This window comes from Somniosus microcephalus, chromosome 14 (genome assembly GCF_052327205.1).
Source record: "Somniosus microcephalus isolate GS21.2 chromosome 14, FLI_Smic_1.0, whole genome shotgun sequence".
Classification (NCBI taxonomy): domain Eukaryota; kingdom Metazoa; phylum Chordata; class Chondrichthyes; order Squaliformes; family Somniosidae; genus Somniosus; species Somniosus microcephalus.
In genome coordinates this window covers 21,505,685-21,524,460 of record NC_141000.1, presented here as the reverse complement: position 1 = coordinate 21,524,460, position 18,776 = coordinate 21,505,685, and the positions used below count along the sequence as shown (strand labels likewise).

The 18,776-nt window shown below is 43.1% G+C and overlaps 1 protein-coding gene across 2 annotated transcripts in view; it reads right to left on the bottom strand.

The window, feature by feature from the left end:
* Window positions 1–18,776, bottom strand: part of LOC147107369 (uncharacterized) — an 87,687-nt gene that overhangs the window by 11,475 nt on the left and 57,436 nt on the right. For both annotated transcript variants that reach the window (XM_086006320.1, XM_086006321.1), the window contains exons 10-11: window positions 14,070–14,277; window positions 8,573–8,776 (exon numbers count right to left, since the gene is read on the bottom strand). In XM_086006320.1, the coding sequence (XP_085862446.1) occupies window positions 8,573–8,776; window positions 14,070–14,277 (412 nt within the window). The remainder of the gene's footprint in view (window positions 1–8,572; window positions 8,777–14,069; window positions 14,278–18,776) is intronic.

Genomic DNA, 18,776 nt, shown 5'->3' with positions numbered 1-18,776 from the left:
CATCTACACTATGAAATCCACATTCGAGCGAATTCGTGGCAGAATGAATTTTGCCCCCATAATCTTTTGAGGTTAAAAGCTTCAGGTGTGTTCAGATGCAACAATCTGAATAAAATGTGCTGGATCTAGCCGGAGAATCTGAAAAATTTGATTAATTGAATCAAATGAGTACGGTCACAAGAAAGCAGGATTCAAAAGGGAGCATAAATACATTTAGGGAGGTTACAATGCTGCGATGGCGTGGCGGGTCAGACAAAAAGCTGATCAACAGGCCTCTTTCAGGAAAGCTGATATGATGCTCACCTACAATTTTTTTAAGACGAGAATGGAAGGTTACGATAGCCACTCTCTTAACTCACGTGGAGCTAGATTTAACAAAGCAAAATGACTAGAAAACCAGAATTTATGGCTGTAAAGTAATTGCCCAAACATCACAAAACTAATCTCCCCTTGGCATTATATGCCCTTGAAATATAACATTTTCTAAATGCCAAGACCAAATCCAGTCAAGGCACAAAATCTTCACTTAACAATCTGCTCCTTTCAGGAGCCAAATCATCTGTGAAAGCTCTTAAAATGAACTGTTCTGGATTTAACCCTTAGACTATTGGCAGATCCGAAGAAATAGCTGTCTCTCCTTAGACAGCCAACTTTGCAAAATTTCAGCTCATGTGATGCCGAAACAAAAACCAATATTACAGTATTAAAGTTAATTTTAAGCTTGCACTACAACTAAAACAAACACTTAAAATACAATTTTAATTAACATCTAAACACTTAAATTCTTTGCATCCTGCATCATTTTTATTTCTCTATTTGTATTTCCCATTCCATCCTCCTAAATGAACTTTAATTTTACCCTTTCTTTTAAAAAAACGAATCTAGCTTTACTATACATCCTCCTCCCAAGAGCAAACTCTAAAATCTGACATCAGAAGACAGACTTTTTGGCCTAATATAATATGCACTCTAACTTAGCTGAGTAGCAAATGATTCCTTTTAAAGTCCAGCAAGGAGGTTGATCCAAAGAAATTATTTATTAAAATAAACAAGTACACTTCAGGAAAAAAAATCTTATCGTTGAATCATAGAAATTTACAGAACAGAAGGAGGCCATTTGGCCCATCGTGTCTGTGCCGGCTGGAAAAAAAGAGCTGTACAGCCTAATCCCACTTTCCAGCACTTGGTCCGTAGCCTTGTAGGTTACAGCACTCCAAGTGCATATCCAAGTACCTTTTAAATGCGATGAGGGTTTCTGCCTCCATCACCCAGAGGGCAGTGAGTTCAAGACCCCCTCTGGGTGAAAAAAGTTTTTAACTCCCCTCTAATCCTTCTACCAATTACTTTAAATCTATGCCCCCTGATTATTGACCTCTCTGCTAAGGGAAATAGGTCCTTCCTATACACTCTATCTAGGCCCCTCAATTTTATACACCTCAATTAAATCCCCCATCAGTCTCCTCTGTTCCAAAGAAAACAACCTCAGCCTATCCAATCTTTCCTCAGCTAAAACTCTCCAGTCCTGGCAACATCCTTGTAAATTGTCTCTGTACCCTCTCTGGTGTAATCACATCTTTGCTGTAATGTGGTGACCAGAACTGTACGCAGTATTCTAGCTGAGGCCTAACACAGTGTTTTATATAGTTCTAGCATAACCTCCCTGCTCTTATAAATCTATCTATATATATATATATATATAAAGCGGTCGATCTGTCTGTCCTTCTGTCTGTCTGTCCTCGGGTGTGCGTCTGTCCAGCTATGCGCTCGAAAGTTATACGGCGTACCTACGCGCGCGTTACCTCCGAAGAAAGCTTACGCTTCCGGGACGCTGGTAAGCGTATTTACTTTTTGGTCAGACGAAAATTGTTCACGCCTTATGCAAAAAACCTTCAAAATTAAACTCATTATCTGCTAGCATTGATTGACTGACGTCAAGGTTCGACCAATCCTGTGCCGTCACGATTGACCAATCCTACAGTACGGTCCCCTGATGGTTGGCCAATCGGTGTGTGTGTGCGGGCGGGACTAATCGTTTTCATCTCAGGGATCTGGCAGCCATTGTTTCACTGCCATGACTTCAGCTTCCAGCTCAAACTACTTTGAAAGTTAGTATCTCTTTTAAAAATAACATAAGATTTACCAAAAACGTTTTATAAGTACTTTCACTTTCATCTTTCAAGGTATTAAAAGGTAGAAATGTTGCCCGGCAGCAGATTCACAAAGGGACACAGACAGGGCCCAAAAGCCTGGGACTCGATTTAAAATGTCGCCCGACACCAGATTCACAGAGGGACACAGAGAGGCCCCAAAGCCTCGCACTCGATTTAAACCGCCCGGCCCAAAACAGCCCTGGCAAAGCCGGGCTCCCCCCAGCTAGTCTATATATATACATATAAAGGAGTCGATCTGTCTGTTCTTCTGTCTGTCTGTCCTCGGGTGTGCGTCTGTCCGGCTATGCGCTCGAAAGTTATACAGCGTACCTACGCGCGCGTTACCTCCGAAGAAAGCTTACGCTTCCGGGACGCTCGTAAGCGTATTTACTTTTCGGTCGGACGAAAATTGTTCGCGCCTTATGCAAAAAACCTTCAAAATTAAACTCATTATCTGCTACTTAGCATTGATTGACTGACGTCAAGGTTTGACCAATCCTGTGCCGTCACGATTGACCAATCCTACAGTACGGTCCCCTGATGGTTGGCCAATCGGTGTGTGTGGGGGCGGGACTAATCGTTTTCATCTCAGGGATCTGGCAGCCATTGTTTCACTGCCATTACTTCAGCTTCCAGCTCAAACTACTTTGATCATCCAGCTTTGAAAAAGTTAGTATCTCTTTTAAAAATAACATAAGATTTACCAAAAACGTTTTATAAGTACTTTCACTTTCATCTTTCAAGGTATTAAAAAAGGTAGAAATGTTGCCCGGCAGCAGATTCACAAAGGGACACAGACAGGGCCCAAAAGCCTGGGACTCGATTTAAAATGTTGCCCGACACCAGATTCACAGAGGGACACAGACAGGGCCCAAAAGCCTGGGACTCGATTTAAACCGCCCGGCCCAAAACAGCCCTGGCAAAGCCGGGCTCCCCACAGCTAGTGCTCAATATAGGTACTACAATGCTGCCAGTGGCTTCTCATCCTTTTCTCACACAACCTGTACCACAGGGACACATCCTCGGCCCTCTCCTCTTCTTCATATCTACATGCTGCCCCTTGGTGACATTATACGGAGGACTCATCCTTTCAAAATGTGTTGAGTGTCCTTTTACTGGTAGAAGTGGCCACAGGACCAATAGTCACCACCGAGTTAATTACAACAGGGATTCCAAAAGGACTACTTGAATGTCTTGCTTCTCTTCCATAGTTTCCTGCCCTGGGTTGTTTAAATCCAGGCATATGAAAGTCTCTGAAAAGGAGGATAATTAGCTTTGCCTTAAAAAGTAGCCTACAGCTTACAGAGTTGGTTATCCTTTGGGGGTCTTAATTTTTTTTAGCATTTCCCCCCCCCCCCCCCATGGAGAAGTTTCCTCATAAATTGGTCTGAATAGGTTCACTGAAGCTCCTCAGCAGAACTTCAGCTATGTAACGGAGGTCGATGATCAGCCATGATCTTATTGAATGGCGGAGCAGGCTCGAGAGGCCGTATGGCCTACTCCTGCTCTATTTCTTATGCTCTTATATAACCAGGTGTGCCCAGAGAACAGATGTCATGGGCAGCAGAGGGAATACAATCTCCAGAGTATCAGCTCCTTGTTTTTGAACTGGTTTTACAATCTCCATAATACTATTAGTCAATGGAAATGTGTTATTCTTTGTAGGGGATTAGGTCATCCCAGAAATAGATTCAATCCAAGATACTTGCTGGTGTAATACATTTTGCTACTGAAGTGCAGCCATCCTTATTTGTCAGTACTCCAGAAAGATAGGTAAAAGAGACAGAAAATATTTAATAATCTGAAGTAAACAAAATAAGAAAATGCAAGACATCGATCAGCATCTGAAACAGAAAAACAGATTCATGTTTTGGATCCAACTCTTCATCAGAACTGGTACGGGCAGGCTGGAGATAATAAGGACAATCCGGACATCATCATGAAGGAAAGAGCAGAAAGGAGAATCACAGATAGAGAAAGAAACAACTAATGGGTTTAATTTCCTATTAATAGATTATAAAACAATGTTAAGAGATATAATGAGCTGCACACTATACAACAGTCATTTCAAATGGGAATCAGATTGGAAGTAGAAATGCAAGAAAGGTGAAAGGTCAGTCAGACATGGTTCCAAAATGGTGAACAATGCAGCATTATGCAAATTAAACTTACTGTGAGAACCCAGCAAGAAAATAGGGGAAACAGCCACGGTCTGACGAAGAGTGAATAATGCCCAGGAGGAAGATGATGCTCTTCTCCTTAAGTCTGTTCTGAACTTAGAGCAGTGTAAGACACCAAAAATCAAAAAAAGATTGAAGTGAGAGGTATCTCCTGCAAGCACCCAATTCTTTGCTTTCCTTCCCAGGGGTTACAGGGTTTTTTTTCCCCTCTACATTATATATGGAATATCACAGAGGAATCCACAACACAAGAGTAAGAACATAAGAAATAGGAGCAGGAGTAGGCCATACGGCCCCTCGGGCCTGCTCCGCCATTCAATAGGATCATGGCTGATCTGAATCTAGACTCACGTCCACTTCCCTGCCCTCTCCCCGTAACCCCTAATTCCCTTATCTGCTAGGAAAATGTCTATCTCCATTTTAAATTTATTTAATGTTGCAGCTTCCACAGCTCTCTGGGGTAGCAAATTCCATAGATTTACTACCCTCTGAGTGAAGAAGTTTCTCCTCATCTCAGTTTTGAAAGGGCAGCCCCTTATTCTAAGATTATGCCCCCTAGTTCTAGTCTCACCCATCAGTGGAAACATCCTCACCGCATCCACCCGATCAAGCCCCCTCACAATCTTATATGTTTCGATAAGATCGCCTCTCATTCTTCTGAACTCCAATGAGTAGAGTCCCAACCTACTCAACCTTTCCTCATACGTCAACACCCTCATCTCCGGAATCAACCAAGTGAAACTTCTCTGAAGCGCCTCGAGAGCAAGTATATCTTTTCTTAAATATGGAAACCAAAACTGCACGCAGTATTCCAGGTGTGGCCTCACCAATACCCTGTAATAATAAGGAAGGGCTTCCAGGTGGTCTTTGGGACTCTAGAAAATTTGGTTGGTTGATCATAAAAGGAGGTGGAAAGGGATGTCCACGAGAACGCATGGCAGTGGGTAATCGGAATAGGTCCACTTTCTTCCCATGGCCTGTAACACAGCTAGAGTTATATTTATTCCCTCCCTGGCTTAAGACAAAAAACAAAAAAGGAATGTAAAATACAATCTTAAAAATCATGAATTCAGCTAACCTAATGAAAATGCATTTGGATTTGGCTCAGTGGCAGAATTACAGCCTTACAGATTGATCAGCCGATCTACTGTGACACTCCTCACAGATAGTCTGGGGTCGGTAATGCTTAGCTGCCAATCTGGTCTGACCCACCGAGGAAGAGCAGTGCTCAGGTATGCCCTGTGGGGAAGTGGTCCAGGTAGTTACGGAGATCAAATAGAGGCTCGTTATTGTCGTCCTGGAGACGTTTCTGTAGATTGGCAGCTGTTTGCCTCTTTACCTTGTTATCTCAACAACCTGTCCTGATTATCCCAAAGGTTAGAACACAACCCAACAGGAAATAACGGTTTCCCCAACAAATCACAACCGAATAAAGTTTGGAGTCTGGTGTGTAACAGACGCTTTAGAAACTTTTATATAAATAGAATCCTAGAAATGTCAGCACAGAAAGAGGCCATTTAGTCAGTGCCTGTCTTTATAGAGGGTCATGCAGCCTAAACGTCACCCCAGCTCAGTTATTCAGCACTGCAGTACTATTTCGCTTGGCCTTCAGTTTCTCCCTGACCCTTTATTGAGACTAGAAAACGTAGCACTTTTTGTACCTGGACAGAATGTTCTCAATACCATATCTTATCTAAAACTATCCATCTAAAAGCTACAGAGCAAAGGTTGAAATTCATTTCAATGTACTTTGGCACTGCACAGCAATTATTTACAGATTTTATTTGCAGTAACAAGCCCTTCAACAAATGTCACCAAACTATTACAGCCCCCGCTGCTTTACTTTTAGCTAGAAAAACAAATTCCCGTACTTGTTGCCTGGAGAGCTCTCTGTCCTCATTCTAATGCATATTAAACTCCAAGTCATGTGTGGTTTGCTCATGTTTCCATATTGACAGTTGCCCCAGTTACAAAACCCCGACCTCAGCTGACAAGTGTTTCCAAATAACCTAAAAGACTAAAGGGGGATCAACTTTCTCCCATGGAGCAAAAAATATCGCTTGCTGTCGGGAGCACAGGAGGGAGGGGGTAACTTTTACTTTCACCGCTTGGGCGGTAAGCTGTTGGAGCGGATCGACCGGTCCTTATTGAACCTGCCCAATTTACATTTCCATCATATCAATGCTACACATATGGATATACGAGTCATGTAGAGGGGAAAAGTTCAATTCCAAGACTGCTTTCATGGAGGCAGCATTAAAGTAAGAATGACTTACAAATGATAAAAATACATCAAATGTTTTCTATTTATATCTTCTAGGTGTCAGCCATGGCTCAGTGGGTAACACACTCACCTGAGTCAGAAGGTTGTGGGTTCAAGTCCCGCTCCAGAGACTCGAGCTCCGACAGTGCAGTGCAAAGGGAGTGCTGCACTGCCGGAGGTGCCATCTTTGGAATCAGTTGTGAAATTCAGCCTTCTCAGGTGGACATAAAAGATCCCACGACACTATTTCGAAGAATATTTACCCTTCAACCAACATCACAAAAAACAGATTATCTGGTCATTATCACATTGCTGTTTGTGGGAGCTTGCTGTGCGCAAAGTGGCTGCTGCATTTCCTACATTACAACAGTGACTACACGCCAAAAAGTGCTTCATCGGCTCCAAGTCTTTCTTTCTATATTAAATATTCATTAGTAATGTACATTAAGCTCTGATTTTGCTGCATGATTTTTTTCCTCTTAATGCAGATTTGGGGAAAAAGTGCAGAATAATGCAGATTCTGTTTTCTTAGCTTGATGATCATATGGCCATGAACAAAGGTAGGTTAAAAAAGTCTATTAGTTTAATATTTTTATAAACCATTTTTATATTGGCCCAGAAATTCGGGACTCCACAGGCGAGTACGCACGGGGTACTCACCCGTAGGCCCAATGGAAGTGCCAGTTTCCTGCATGCACTGGAAACCGACACTTCCGTTTACCTGAATGAAGGGGTTCAGAAGTCGAACACGTGCGCGGGAGAGGCTGCATCGAACTTACGTTTTTTTTTTATTATACAGATTTTCCCGGGAGGGTAAGTCTCCAGAATTTACACATTTAAAAAGTAGGCGTAAGGCCTGCTTTTTACAAGGTAAGTGGTGAATTAATTAAAATTAAAACATTTTTCCCACAGCTTTATTATTTTTAAATACTTTAAAGGTAAGTTTATTTTTAGCCCCGTTAGAAAATAAAATTATTTTTTTCAAAAATTTAAATTATTGTTTAAAATATAGTTATTTCATGTAATTTATAGTTTATTTAAAAAATGTGATTTAAAAAAAAATTATTTGAAGATTTAGTGATGTTTTGGGGCCGTAGTGTTTCTAAGTTTTGACAGCTCTTCCTGTAAACTTATGAATAGGCATTTCCCTGCTCCCCATTGGCTCCCCATGGCCCACATGATCCCAGGGGACGCATCGAACTAACTGCGCCCCTGGGATACGCAAGCACTGTGCGCCGGCAGCTGGAGCAGGCCCAGGATCGGAATTCCACGGGGGCCCTACAGCTCAACGGCCGGCACCCGCGGGAAGCCCACGACCCGAATTTCTGGGCCAATATTCTCCCTAATGGTTGGGTTTCCGTGATTTAGGAGAGTTTGATGGAGAGGCTGGGTTCAATCATTGACAGCAGAAATGATATTCTTTGGTTTCCATTAAGAATCTTAAGATTAACCTGGCTCATCTAAATCTTCCCAACGGACACAAATCCACAGCACACAACTGTCCTGAAATTTTGAACATGCGAACGGTTAAGATAGTGTGAGGGGAATAAAAATCCAACCCTTGTACAGTAGAGAACTCTTTGAGGCAAGGAGACCCCATACTGAGAGGACTGTGCGGTACAGGTATCATCAAAACTAAGCTCAGACCGGAATTCAGGGGGATCTCGTGATGGGAAGTAGGAAAAGAAATGCTCCATTTGCTCTCGAAGCACGGAGGCCAATTCTCAGCTTCACCACTTTGGACGATAAACTGGCAGAGCGAATCGCCCGCCGGTTATAGAACCCACCGGATTTTAATTTCCATCATATTAGTACTGATGGAGATGTGCACCGAATATTTGAATTCCATTAGCTGAATTTGTCACAGATCTGTCAGCAACTTAACGTCTTCAATAATGAAATCTTTTTTTTAACTGGACCAGACGGTGGTCTCTTTTTAAAGGCATACAAGTTCAGTCATGGTAACTATCTTGAAATACCTCGGACAGCACTGATTTTGTTGCAGTCTAAAGGAGCTATGCCCCGATCTAGATTTCCATATACATTGCTTCTGACCAGCACCTCCTCAGAAAACAGATGTCGAACTAGGTATCGGGCTGCCAGCTCTGGTCTTGATTTTTGCTTAGCGACGTACACAGCAGAATACGGGAGTTGGACTTGCCGAGCTGGATTACCAAGAGTTTCTGGTGAGGAAAAATACAGTCAGTCAAGGAAAAACTCTGTTAAACATGTACATATACATACATACATAACACACACGTTAATTCATTAAAAGTTCAATTATAGATTGAATCTCTATGCCTTGTTGAACCATCGGGCCAGATTTTCAGTGTGCCGTGAGGCAGGCTTTCAGGCGGGCGGGGGGGGGGGGGGCAAAAATCCCAAATTCGGGTGTCCCGACACCATCCCGCCCAAAACCCGCCTCCATGCAAGTTTCAAGAAGGCGGGTACCCGCCCCGCACTGGGACCCACCGACCCAAGGCGGGAAGGGATTAGTGCCAATTAACTGCCCGTTAACAGGCAGTTTTTAGTCTAATCCCTATTTTGAGGGGTGTCGTATGGGATTCCCGACGGCTCCAAACCACGCCAGGTTAGAGCAGACTTGGAGGGGTCGCGATGTCGGTGTTCAGGTGAGTGATGGGTGCATGAGTGCAAAGGTAAGTGTGTTTGGTGTGTCTAAAGTGTGTAAAGAAGTTTTACTTACCTGTACTTACCAACAGCCTTTCTTCCTCTAGGTGTCGGGAGTCCATCACTCAGCCGGAACTGAAAGCTGAACGGCTGCGATCTGTCAAAAGTGACAGCCTTCAGCTTTCAGTGCCGGTGACCATTCTAACTGAGTCTGCGTAGAAGGACTCAGGTTAGAAGTCAGACTGTCAGTGTTTGACAGCTTCAAACAGCTGTGAAACACTGATATTTCATCTGTCAAAAACTCTTGACAGATGAAATTTCAGTCTGTGATGTCACCTGTTGCCGGGTGGCCCTTAATTGGCCTGCTGAGCCCGCTGGGCGTGCTCAACAAGGTCAATCAAGGGAAAATAGCGTCGATTGGCCGGACGTCGATGGAGGCGGGACTAAAACCCGAAAGTTGTAGTCCCGCCTCCTTCCCGACAGCTTAAGGAAAATCCAGCCCATCGTGTATACTGGGGTCATTTGCACTTAAATCAGTTCTAAATGGTTAGGAATTGGTGTAAATGAATCCAAAAAAAAGTGCGAATTGCACTCAATTCTCTGGTGCAAGCTCATCTGTATAATCATTTGCAGCGTCAAGATGACTGGTACGAGATGAAAATTGCAGGCAATTCAAATTTAAAGTAAAAGGGGCCAATAGGAGTCCACAAATTTTGAAAACCTTTGGAGAGCCTAAAAGGGCATCTTAACCCATAAACGGCCTTTGCCAAGGCTGAAGGGGCAGGGGATTAAGGAATGAAGGGAAAGAGAATACAAGGTGATGGCACAAGTCTGTAGACGTGACAGTAGTCCAACATCCAACCTTGTGCTTGATGGCTACTAAAGTCGATGGCACGATCCACATAGGTCAGCATGCTTGAATGAACAGCTGACCATTACTGTCTTTGCATGTGCCAGCCATGTGTTGAATGATAGCCACAGGTGTCCTTGCACCAGATGGCACAGTCCTGTACCTGCTTCTCTGTTGACCCAGGTCCTGAGAAAACCGGTCCTGACAGTCATTACTAGGTAGTTGTGGCAGGGCCTACAGAAATGATTGGTGGCATCCTGGCATGCCCTCTGCATGGCATGCTGTGATTGGGGTGCTTCTGAAGAACTATCCAGCATAACGGTTGAACCAGCCGTTCACGTATTATAGTGATGACATCAGGGGTCTGCTGGCACAGGTTTCTTTAGGAAGAGGAGCTTCATTGAGCACTACTTCTGCTAACGTGAGGTAAACACCGAATCCCCCACCATCAACATCCTGGGGGATCACCACTGACCAGAAACTTAACTGGACCAGTCGCATAAATACTGTAGCAACAAGAGCAGATCAGAGGCGAGTGTCTCATCTCCTGACTCCCCAAAACCTTTCTACCATCTATAAAGGCACAAGTAAGGAGTGTGATGGAATACTCTCCACTTGCCTGGATGAGTGCAGCTCCAACAACACCATCTAGGACAAAGCAGCCCGCTTGATTGGCACCCCGTCCACCACCTTAAACATTCACTCCCTCCACCACCGGCGTACCGTGGCTGCAGTGTGTACCATCTACAAGATGCACTGCAGCAACTCGCCAAGGCTTCTTCGGCAGCACCTCCCAAACCCACGACCTCTGCCACCTAGAAGGACAAGGGCAGTAGATGCATGGGAACACCACCACCTCCAAGTTACACACCATCCTGATTTGGAAATATATCGGCATTCCTTAATCATCGCTGGGTCAAAATTCTGGAACTCCCTCCTTAACAGCACTGTGGGAGTGCCTTCACCACATGGACTGCAATGGTTCAAGGCGGCGGCTCTCCACCACCTTCTCGAGGGCAATTAGGGATGGGCAATAAATGCTGGCCTTGCCAGCGATGCCCACATCCCAGTACGAATAAAAAAAAAACTCACATCTCTCTCTGCAGGTGCAGGTGCTGGAAGGCACCTTGAAGGATTCCTATATGTGCCTGGAATGGTGATTGGGGCAAAAATGTTAGAACCAAGGATAGCTGGCACAAATACTCATGAAAGCCGAAGTGACAGGAAAAAACAAAGAAAAGAACAAAAATGGCTCAGAAATTGGCTAAGTTACTTACCTTTACTATGCTATGCCTTTTAAATAACATTCCCCCGCGCCCCTGCAATCCTGGATGCCAGGTTTCCTGGGCATGGGTTGGATTTGGTGTCCAGGAAACCCACCCATCAGCAAATCACGTGGGGGGACTTCCACACCTATTTTCCATATCCTAATGAAACTCCTGCCTGCTTCGGCTAGGAGCTTCCAACATATGCCTTAGACCCCCCACTGGAAATGGGAGCACGACTGAAAATAAGTGGGATCCATTTTCAATCAATTTAGCCATTTTTTGGGCGTGTCAAAAGAACAACAACAAAAAAAAATCAGCCCCATTGTCTTGTCTGGCCAGGATGTTTCATATTTCTATGACAATCAGTCTAATGAAACTTCCTCGTCAGTGGGGGGGGGGGAACTTTTAGAATTTGTCACCACAATTTGTCAACAGTAAATTGATGGCCGAAGCCTCATTAATGGAGTTGGCGAGGACTTCTTCCTGAACAGTGCACGATCACAAAATCAAATAAAGAATGGGTGGGATAAGAACGTAAGACGTAGGAGCAGGAGTAGGTCATTCGGCCCCTCAAGCCTGCTCCGCCATTCAACAAGATCATGGCTGATCTGATCTTAGCCTCAACTCCACTTCCCTGCCTGCTCCCCATAACCCTCGACTCCCTTACCATTCAAAAATCTGTCTATCTCCACCTTAAATATACTCAGTGACCCAGCCTTAAAGAGGGAGCCTCAGCAATAGAACCCGCCCCAAACTTTAAATACCAATGGTAACAAAATTATGATTAGTAAAACCATCACTGCGCAACTCAGTTGACTTTTAAATATTTTTGTTTAAACAGTCAATGCTGATAAAATCACCAGGGTTACTAGAGTTAACAAAGCTAACTTTTAAGAAATTGATAGATGCAGTTAATAATTAGACGATTAAATCAGCATTAACTGCAGAGGTTAATTTGACTCCTTTGTACAACTGGCACAGTATCCCTTCCAAACCAATACCTTAAAACATCAGGATTGAAAAAAAAAAAATATTTTTTTTAAACATCTAATAAAAAAAAGTGTTAGGGTTAATCAGAATTCTTTGTAATCATTTGTGTTTTAAATTAGACCTTGACGGGAGATTAGTTTTTAATTAAAAAATACAATAAATAAAGTATGTGAAGAGTACTAATCCTTATAGGCCCGGATTTTGCGGTTGTAATAACAGTGAAACGGTTAGCGTTAGGCATCATTACTCTGTGAAACGGACAGCAACTTCTGGCGTCCACACATGCGCGGTTAAACACAGAAATTCAGAAATTGCTGCCAGTGATTCCCTGCTCCTCCACAAGGTGCGCTGCTGAAGGCCCCACGGATGGCAATCTTTAGAAATCACTGAACTAACGTGAACTTTTACGCTGTAATATCGCTGTTAAATCCCCCCAAAAAAGTTAAGCCTTTTGAATGAGGTGTACCTGGGTTTTTAAACAGCGTACTAAGTCATAACTACTGCTGAACAATCTCTCTGGCCTTGAAAAACTAATTTTATATTTGTGGAATGTCAATTTTTTCCATGATGATAAAAATTCTATAGGTTTTATTTACAATAAAAAAATTAAAGATTGTTTGATATTTCAGCTTCTACCTTAATCCCATGTGTATGTCCCAAACTTTATTTCGTTCTCTAAAATTTATAAAAAGTGAAGGATAATCAGTGCATTTTACTTCCTGGTTTGTGATCTGAGAGAATTCTTCAGTGTGCTTGGCTGCTTAGCCTACTTGGTGACAAAACTGTTGCTGGACGCTTGAGATTCCCCTAGAGTTGGCACCAGAATCAAACCAACATCAGGAAAGGTGAAATCAACGCAAGAGATCACAATTTACTTGTACTTCTTACAATCTAGTATACTGTATTCGCTGCTCACGATGTGGTCTTTTCTACATTGGGGAGGCCAAACGCAGATTGGGTGACCGCTTTGCGGAACACCTCCGTTCAGTCCGTAAGCATGACCCCGAAACTTCCGGTCGCCTGTCGCTTTAATTCTCCGCTTCATTCCCACTCTGACCTCACCGTCCTCGGCCTCTTGCACTGTTCCAACAAAACTCAATGTAAGCTCGAGGAACAGCACCTCATCTTTCGATTAGGCACTTTACAGCCTTCTGGACTTAACATCGGGTTCAACAATTTCAGACTATAACCTGTATTTCTTTATATATATTTTTTTCCCCTCGTTTTCTCACATGGTAGCTGTTAATGTTGCTGCCATCTTCATTCACACCTCATCTAGTCATCTTTTGTTTCTTAACTTGTCCCATTACCTCTCCTTTCGCCTTGCACCATCATCCCTTTTGTCAATCTCTCCTGCCTTCCATCCTATCACAGACCTTCCCTTTGTTCTTTCCTCCTCTCCTCCCTGCCCCTGCTTAAAAATCTCTCTTCCCTAACCTTTTCCAGTGCCGACGAAGGGGCCCCGACTCGAAACGTTGTCTCTGTTTCTCTCTCCTCGATGCTGCCTGACCTGCTGAGTGTTTCCAGCATTTTCTATTGTTATTCCAGAGATCACTAGATCTTTGTGGGCAGCTTTCTTCGAGTTCAGCGGCAAGCACCGTTACTTTGTCACTGACCACAAAATCCGGGCCATTGATTTGAATGAACATTTCCCGACAGTGCAGTTTTTGGACACGTGTTTAAATAGTTCATGAAACTATTATTTAAAACAAAAATTGTAAAATAGGCTATGCTCTCCACCTTTTGGTTCAAAAGCTCTCTGCTCAACATTCTCGGGCACAGTAGAGGTGTCTTGCTGTTGCCGGTCCTGTTGCTCTACTTCAGTAGTTGTTTCGGCGTTCTCGGGTTGTTCAGAAGGGATTACCTCATCCTCGCCATCGGAATCCAGATTGACACACACTGTTGCTCCTTCCTGTTCGGAAGCTTTTCCATCATCACCTGCGACGTCCTAATGGCCAGAAATAATGGCTAATAGGATTAACATGGAAAATCTCAGCTGCTAATATAATGATGCAGTATAAAATACAGATCAAGTGAGGGCAAATGTCAAAACAGATTTGTGCTCAATTGGAAGAACTACTGAAAACTACATCATCTTTTGCCACATGTACAATCACATTGAAAAGTTCCAGTACGTTGATGTACAGTATAACAAAACCAGTAACCTATGCTAATGGCATAATTGATTTTCTGCAATTTATTACCAGACATATATGTGCTCATCAAAACATGAGGGATAACAAAAAAAGTGGGGAATGGATCAATTTCCTTTTTGCCAGATGAGGATCGAGCTCGCATGGGTTCAGCTGTCACGATATTATTTTGGTGACACGATGATTCTTTTCAAATTACAATCTACCCACTGGAATGTACAAGATCGTGCAACTGTACAACATCTTTAAATATGTATGACCCACCTTATTCCTGTTCATTTACTAAGATTATCAAGGCCAGGAGCAAAAGAAATTCATGGATTGCATAACAACAACAACAACTTGTATTTATATAGCACCTTTAACATAGTAAAAATGTCCCACAGCGCTCCACAGGAGTGTTATCAAACAAAATTTGGCATCGAGCCACTTAAGGAGATACTCGGGCAGGTGAGAGGTCGGTTAAAAAGAGGTAGCGAGGCGGAGAACTTTAAAAAGGTGAGAATTCCAGAGCTTAGGGCCTCGGCAGCTGAAGGCAAGGCCACCAGCGATGGAGGGATTAAAATTGGAGTTGCTCAAGATGATCCTTTTCAAATCACAATATACCCACTGGAATGTACTGTTGCACGATCTTGTGATACATCTTTAAATGCCTTAAAAATATTACAATACTGTGTATTTTTCCCCCATTCATCACTGGCAAGGCCAGTATTTATTGCCCATCCCTAGTTGCTGCAAAAAGGAGGTAGTGGGCCTTCTTCTTGAACAGCTGTTATTCTTTGCAGCTGTTTTGATACAACTTGCTTTAGAGGGCAATTAAGAATCAACCACATTGGTGTGGGACTGGAGTCACATCTATAGGCCAGACCGGGTGAGGGCAGCAGGCTTCCTTCCCTAAAGGGCATTAGTGAACCAGTTGGGTTTTTACAACATTCAGACAGCTTCGTGGTTACTGTTACTTACACCAGCTTCTTTAAAAAAAACTGAATTCAAATTCTTAAACTACAACGATGGATTTGAATTCACATTCTCTGGATTACCAGTCCAGTAACATAACCACTACACCCGTAATATGAGCATTGTGTGTATCCCTCCCTTCCCTGATCTGTGGTACAGTGCAGGTCAGCTCCTCTCCACTACAAGGACAATTCTCTCAAGTATCAGGCCATGCAGGATCAGGTAGTGATGTGGACGTCAGCCCGCTTACTCTCCAGCAGTCGGGAAATGAAGCCAGTGACTGAAATTGCCAGAAATAAAAAACGGAAAATGCTGCAAATACTCAGCAAGTCAGACAGCATCTGTGGAGAGAGAAACAGAGTTAACGTTTCAGGTCAATGACCTATTGTCAAAACTGACCTACTGAGTGCTTCCAGCATTTTCGGTTTTAATTTCAGATTTCCCGCATCCGCAGTATTTTGGTTTTGTTTTAATTGAAGTTCCCTTACCAGGCTCAATTCCAAGAACGATCTTAACAGTCCCCACTTTAATGGTCAATCTCCGATCGCCAACATAGTCTGCCCCAGGCTTCACACCTCCAGGGAGAGGCTTATATACTTTACTCGCTGCTAGAACAGAAGCCTCGATTTTAATGGATTTGTTTTCATGCAGCCGTTCCTCCACCCAACCTTTAAAGCTGAACTGAGTGGTCTTGTCTGCATTTGTGAATTAAAACACATAATAACTATAAAATATAAATTCCTTACTTCATAATGCAGAAGAAGAGCAAGATTGATGGGGTTTAGATTATGAAGGTTCTAGTTTTCAGTTAGTCAAAGGATTATCACCGACGACAGAGATTGAACGCAGAATGGCTGTAAACGGGCTTAGATGACAGAACATGCACAAAAATTGGAGACCGATTGTCTGATCAGAAGCTGTGAAAATTATGAGCAATATGTATTTAGAAAATTATTACAAGGTATCCACACACCGGAAATGCTAAAAGAGACGTTTCTGAAATGTGCGGTTCAAAGAGCATCTGGATAATGTATTCAAATGGCTTTGATGCTTTATTGGTTTGTTAAAAGATGGACACATTAGAAAATTCTTCCAAAAGTGTCAGAGATTTACTGCATATTAATTGAAACCCCAAGGATGAATAATGAGGACTGTATTCTGGGAAGAGAGAGAGAGATTGGTAGTAAGTTGGGGGAAAAAAAGGACTACAACAGCCTGAATAACAGCTGAGGAAGCAAAATGTGTGAAACAATAGTCCAAATGAGATCCTCCAGCTAATCAGGAGTGAACTGTAGGAGGTGCTAAGATACATACAGCTTCACCTTCACCTCCTTTCATAAGACACTCCCCTCCTCTAACAATGTCACACACACTTCCTCAACTGGGAGGACAAGCAGACAACCTACTACAGGAAACTTTGTGCTATCCGGAAGTTGAATGTCCGGCAACTTTGATCTAATGGCAGAAATCAGCAGCCGTTTTGGTTAGGTGTTTTTTTTTCCTCCTAGCATTCTTTTCACAGGCAGGCTCTGGAAAGCATCTTTGTCGCTTAGCAACAGCTTCAGAGACGCTTCCAAGCTACTGGGCCGAGTGTTTACAAGCTGTTGCTGAGCAACAGTGTTTGTGGTCAGACACGGCAGGCTCTAGAAAGCGTCTCTGTATCTTAGCAACAGCTTCAGAGACGCTTCCAAGCCACGGGCCGAGTGTTTACAAGCTGTTGCTGAGCAACAGTGTTTGTGGTCAGATACTGCGATGAAAAGCTCCTATCTGATAACATTGACGCTAGTCTATCCGGAGCTTTTAAAAAATCGGCAGTAGCTCGGTCCCATGGGTGCCGGATAGCACAAAGTTTCTTGTACAAGGCTTGTGCTATCATGGCCCTTTAGCCAGCTGCCAATAGGCGCAAGAAGCTCACATGGATCCACTCTCAGATATTCCCTCTCTCTGGAGAAGTGCCTGGCCTCAGTGTTATGCCCTCTGACCTTGACTCACCAGATGGGGAACTGTGGCTCACACCACTCTGCTGGAACACTAACACACCGTAGCCCAGAAATTACTGTTGGGAGATATTAGCATACAAACATGTTCATGTGACATTCCTCTGTCTACTACATTAATGAAGGGGTTAACTTTCTACCTGTAAATAGCAGATAGACAGATGTCCATAGAATCACAGAAGTAGGTCATTTAGCCAATTATCTGTGCAGAATCTTTGCTGAAACAATCCACAACGAATCCCACTGTCCCCATAAACCTGTATTTTCCTCTGCTTCAATGTAATTTACTCCTCTCAAAGATGCAATAATCTCATCTTCAATTACTCCCTGTGGCAAAGTACTCCCTGCTCAAATAACTCTGAAGAAATTTTCGTGAACTCTCTACTGCCACTCTTAGTGACAATTTTAAATTGTTGACACTGAGTCGCTCAGGCCCCAACCCCTCATTTGTCCCATCAAAACCCTTCATAATATTAAAAACTTCGATTAAATCTTCTTTTAGCCTTCTCTTCACCAGTGGAAGTTGTCCCAGTATCTCAAGTCTCTCCTCATAACTAGAATTTCTAATGCCTGCCATCATCTACATGGTTATGCTTTCTATGACTTTGATGTCCTTTCTATAATGGGCTGACCACAACTGCACATAGTGCTCCAACTGTGGCCTAACCATTCCCATTTACGAAACTTCTTAGCTTTTGTACTTCATGTCCTTATTTGTAAAAACTCAAAATGCTACTGAGCTTTTCATGGCTTTATCTGTCTACACCCACATTAGGTATCCATCCACGAATAACACCAACAGTAATTTCTAGGCTCATATCTTAATTTTATAATTTACTTTAACTTCATTAACTTGGTTAGGTCAATAAAAGAGATTTCTGTAAAGGTATTTTTCGCAATTCGGCCCATGCAATGAGAAATGGACAGGAAGAGGGAAGGGGACGGGGGCAGTGGTGCACCAATGTGACGCACCAAGGAGCGATGTGATGGGGGTTTGTGTCCATGATCTCCTACATGACAAGTTCCTGTTCTTAAGTCATTCACTACGAGGAGGCGCTAAGCAATAGGTGGGCACCACTGCACAGTGCTGGAGGGAGAAACAGCCCAGACCACTACTGCGTAGTCTATTGCCATCCCAGACAATTCTGAGCCAGTGAGTGTAACATTTGCATATTGATTTATCATTGGCCCGCAGGCATCTGTAAGGAATACCTATTATATTCACATGTGATCACATGCTGAGTTGTCATTGGCCTGCAGGCATCTGTAAGGACTGCTAGTGTTTTGGAGGACTCAGGGTCCTGACTCCATCTTGTCCACACAGTGCTGTGCTGTATGTA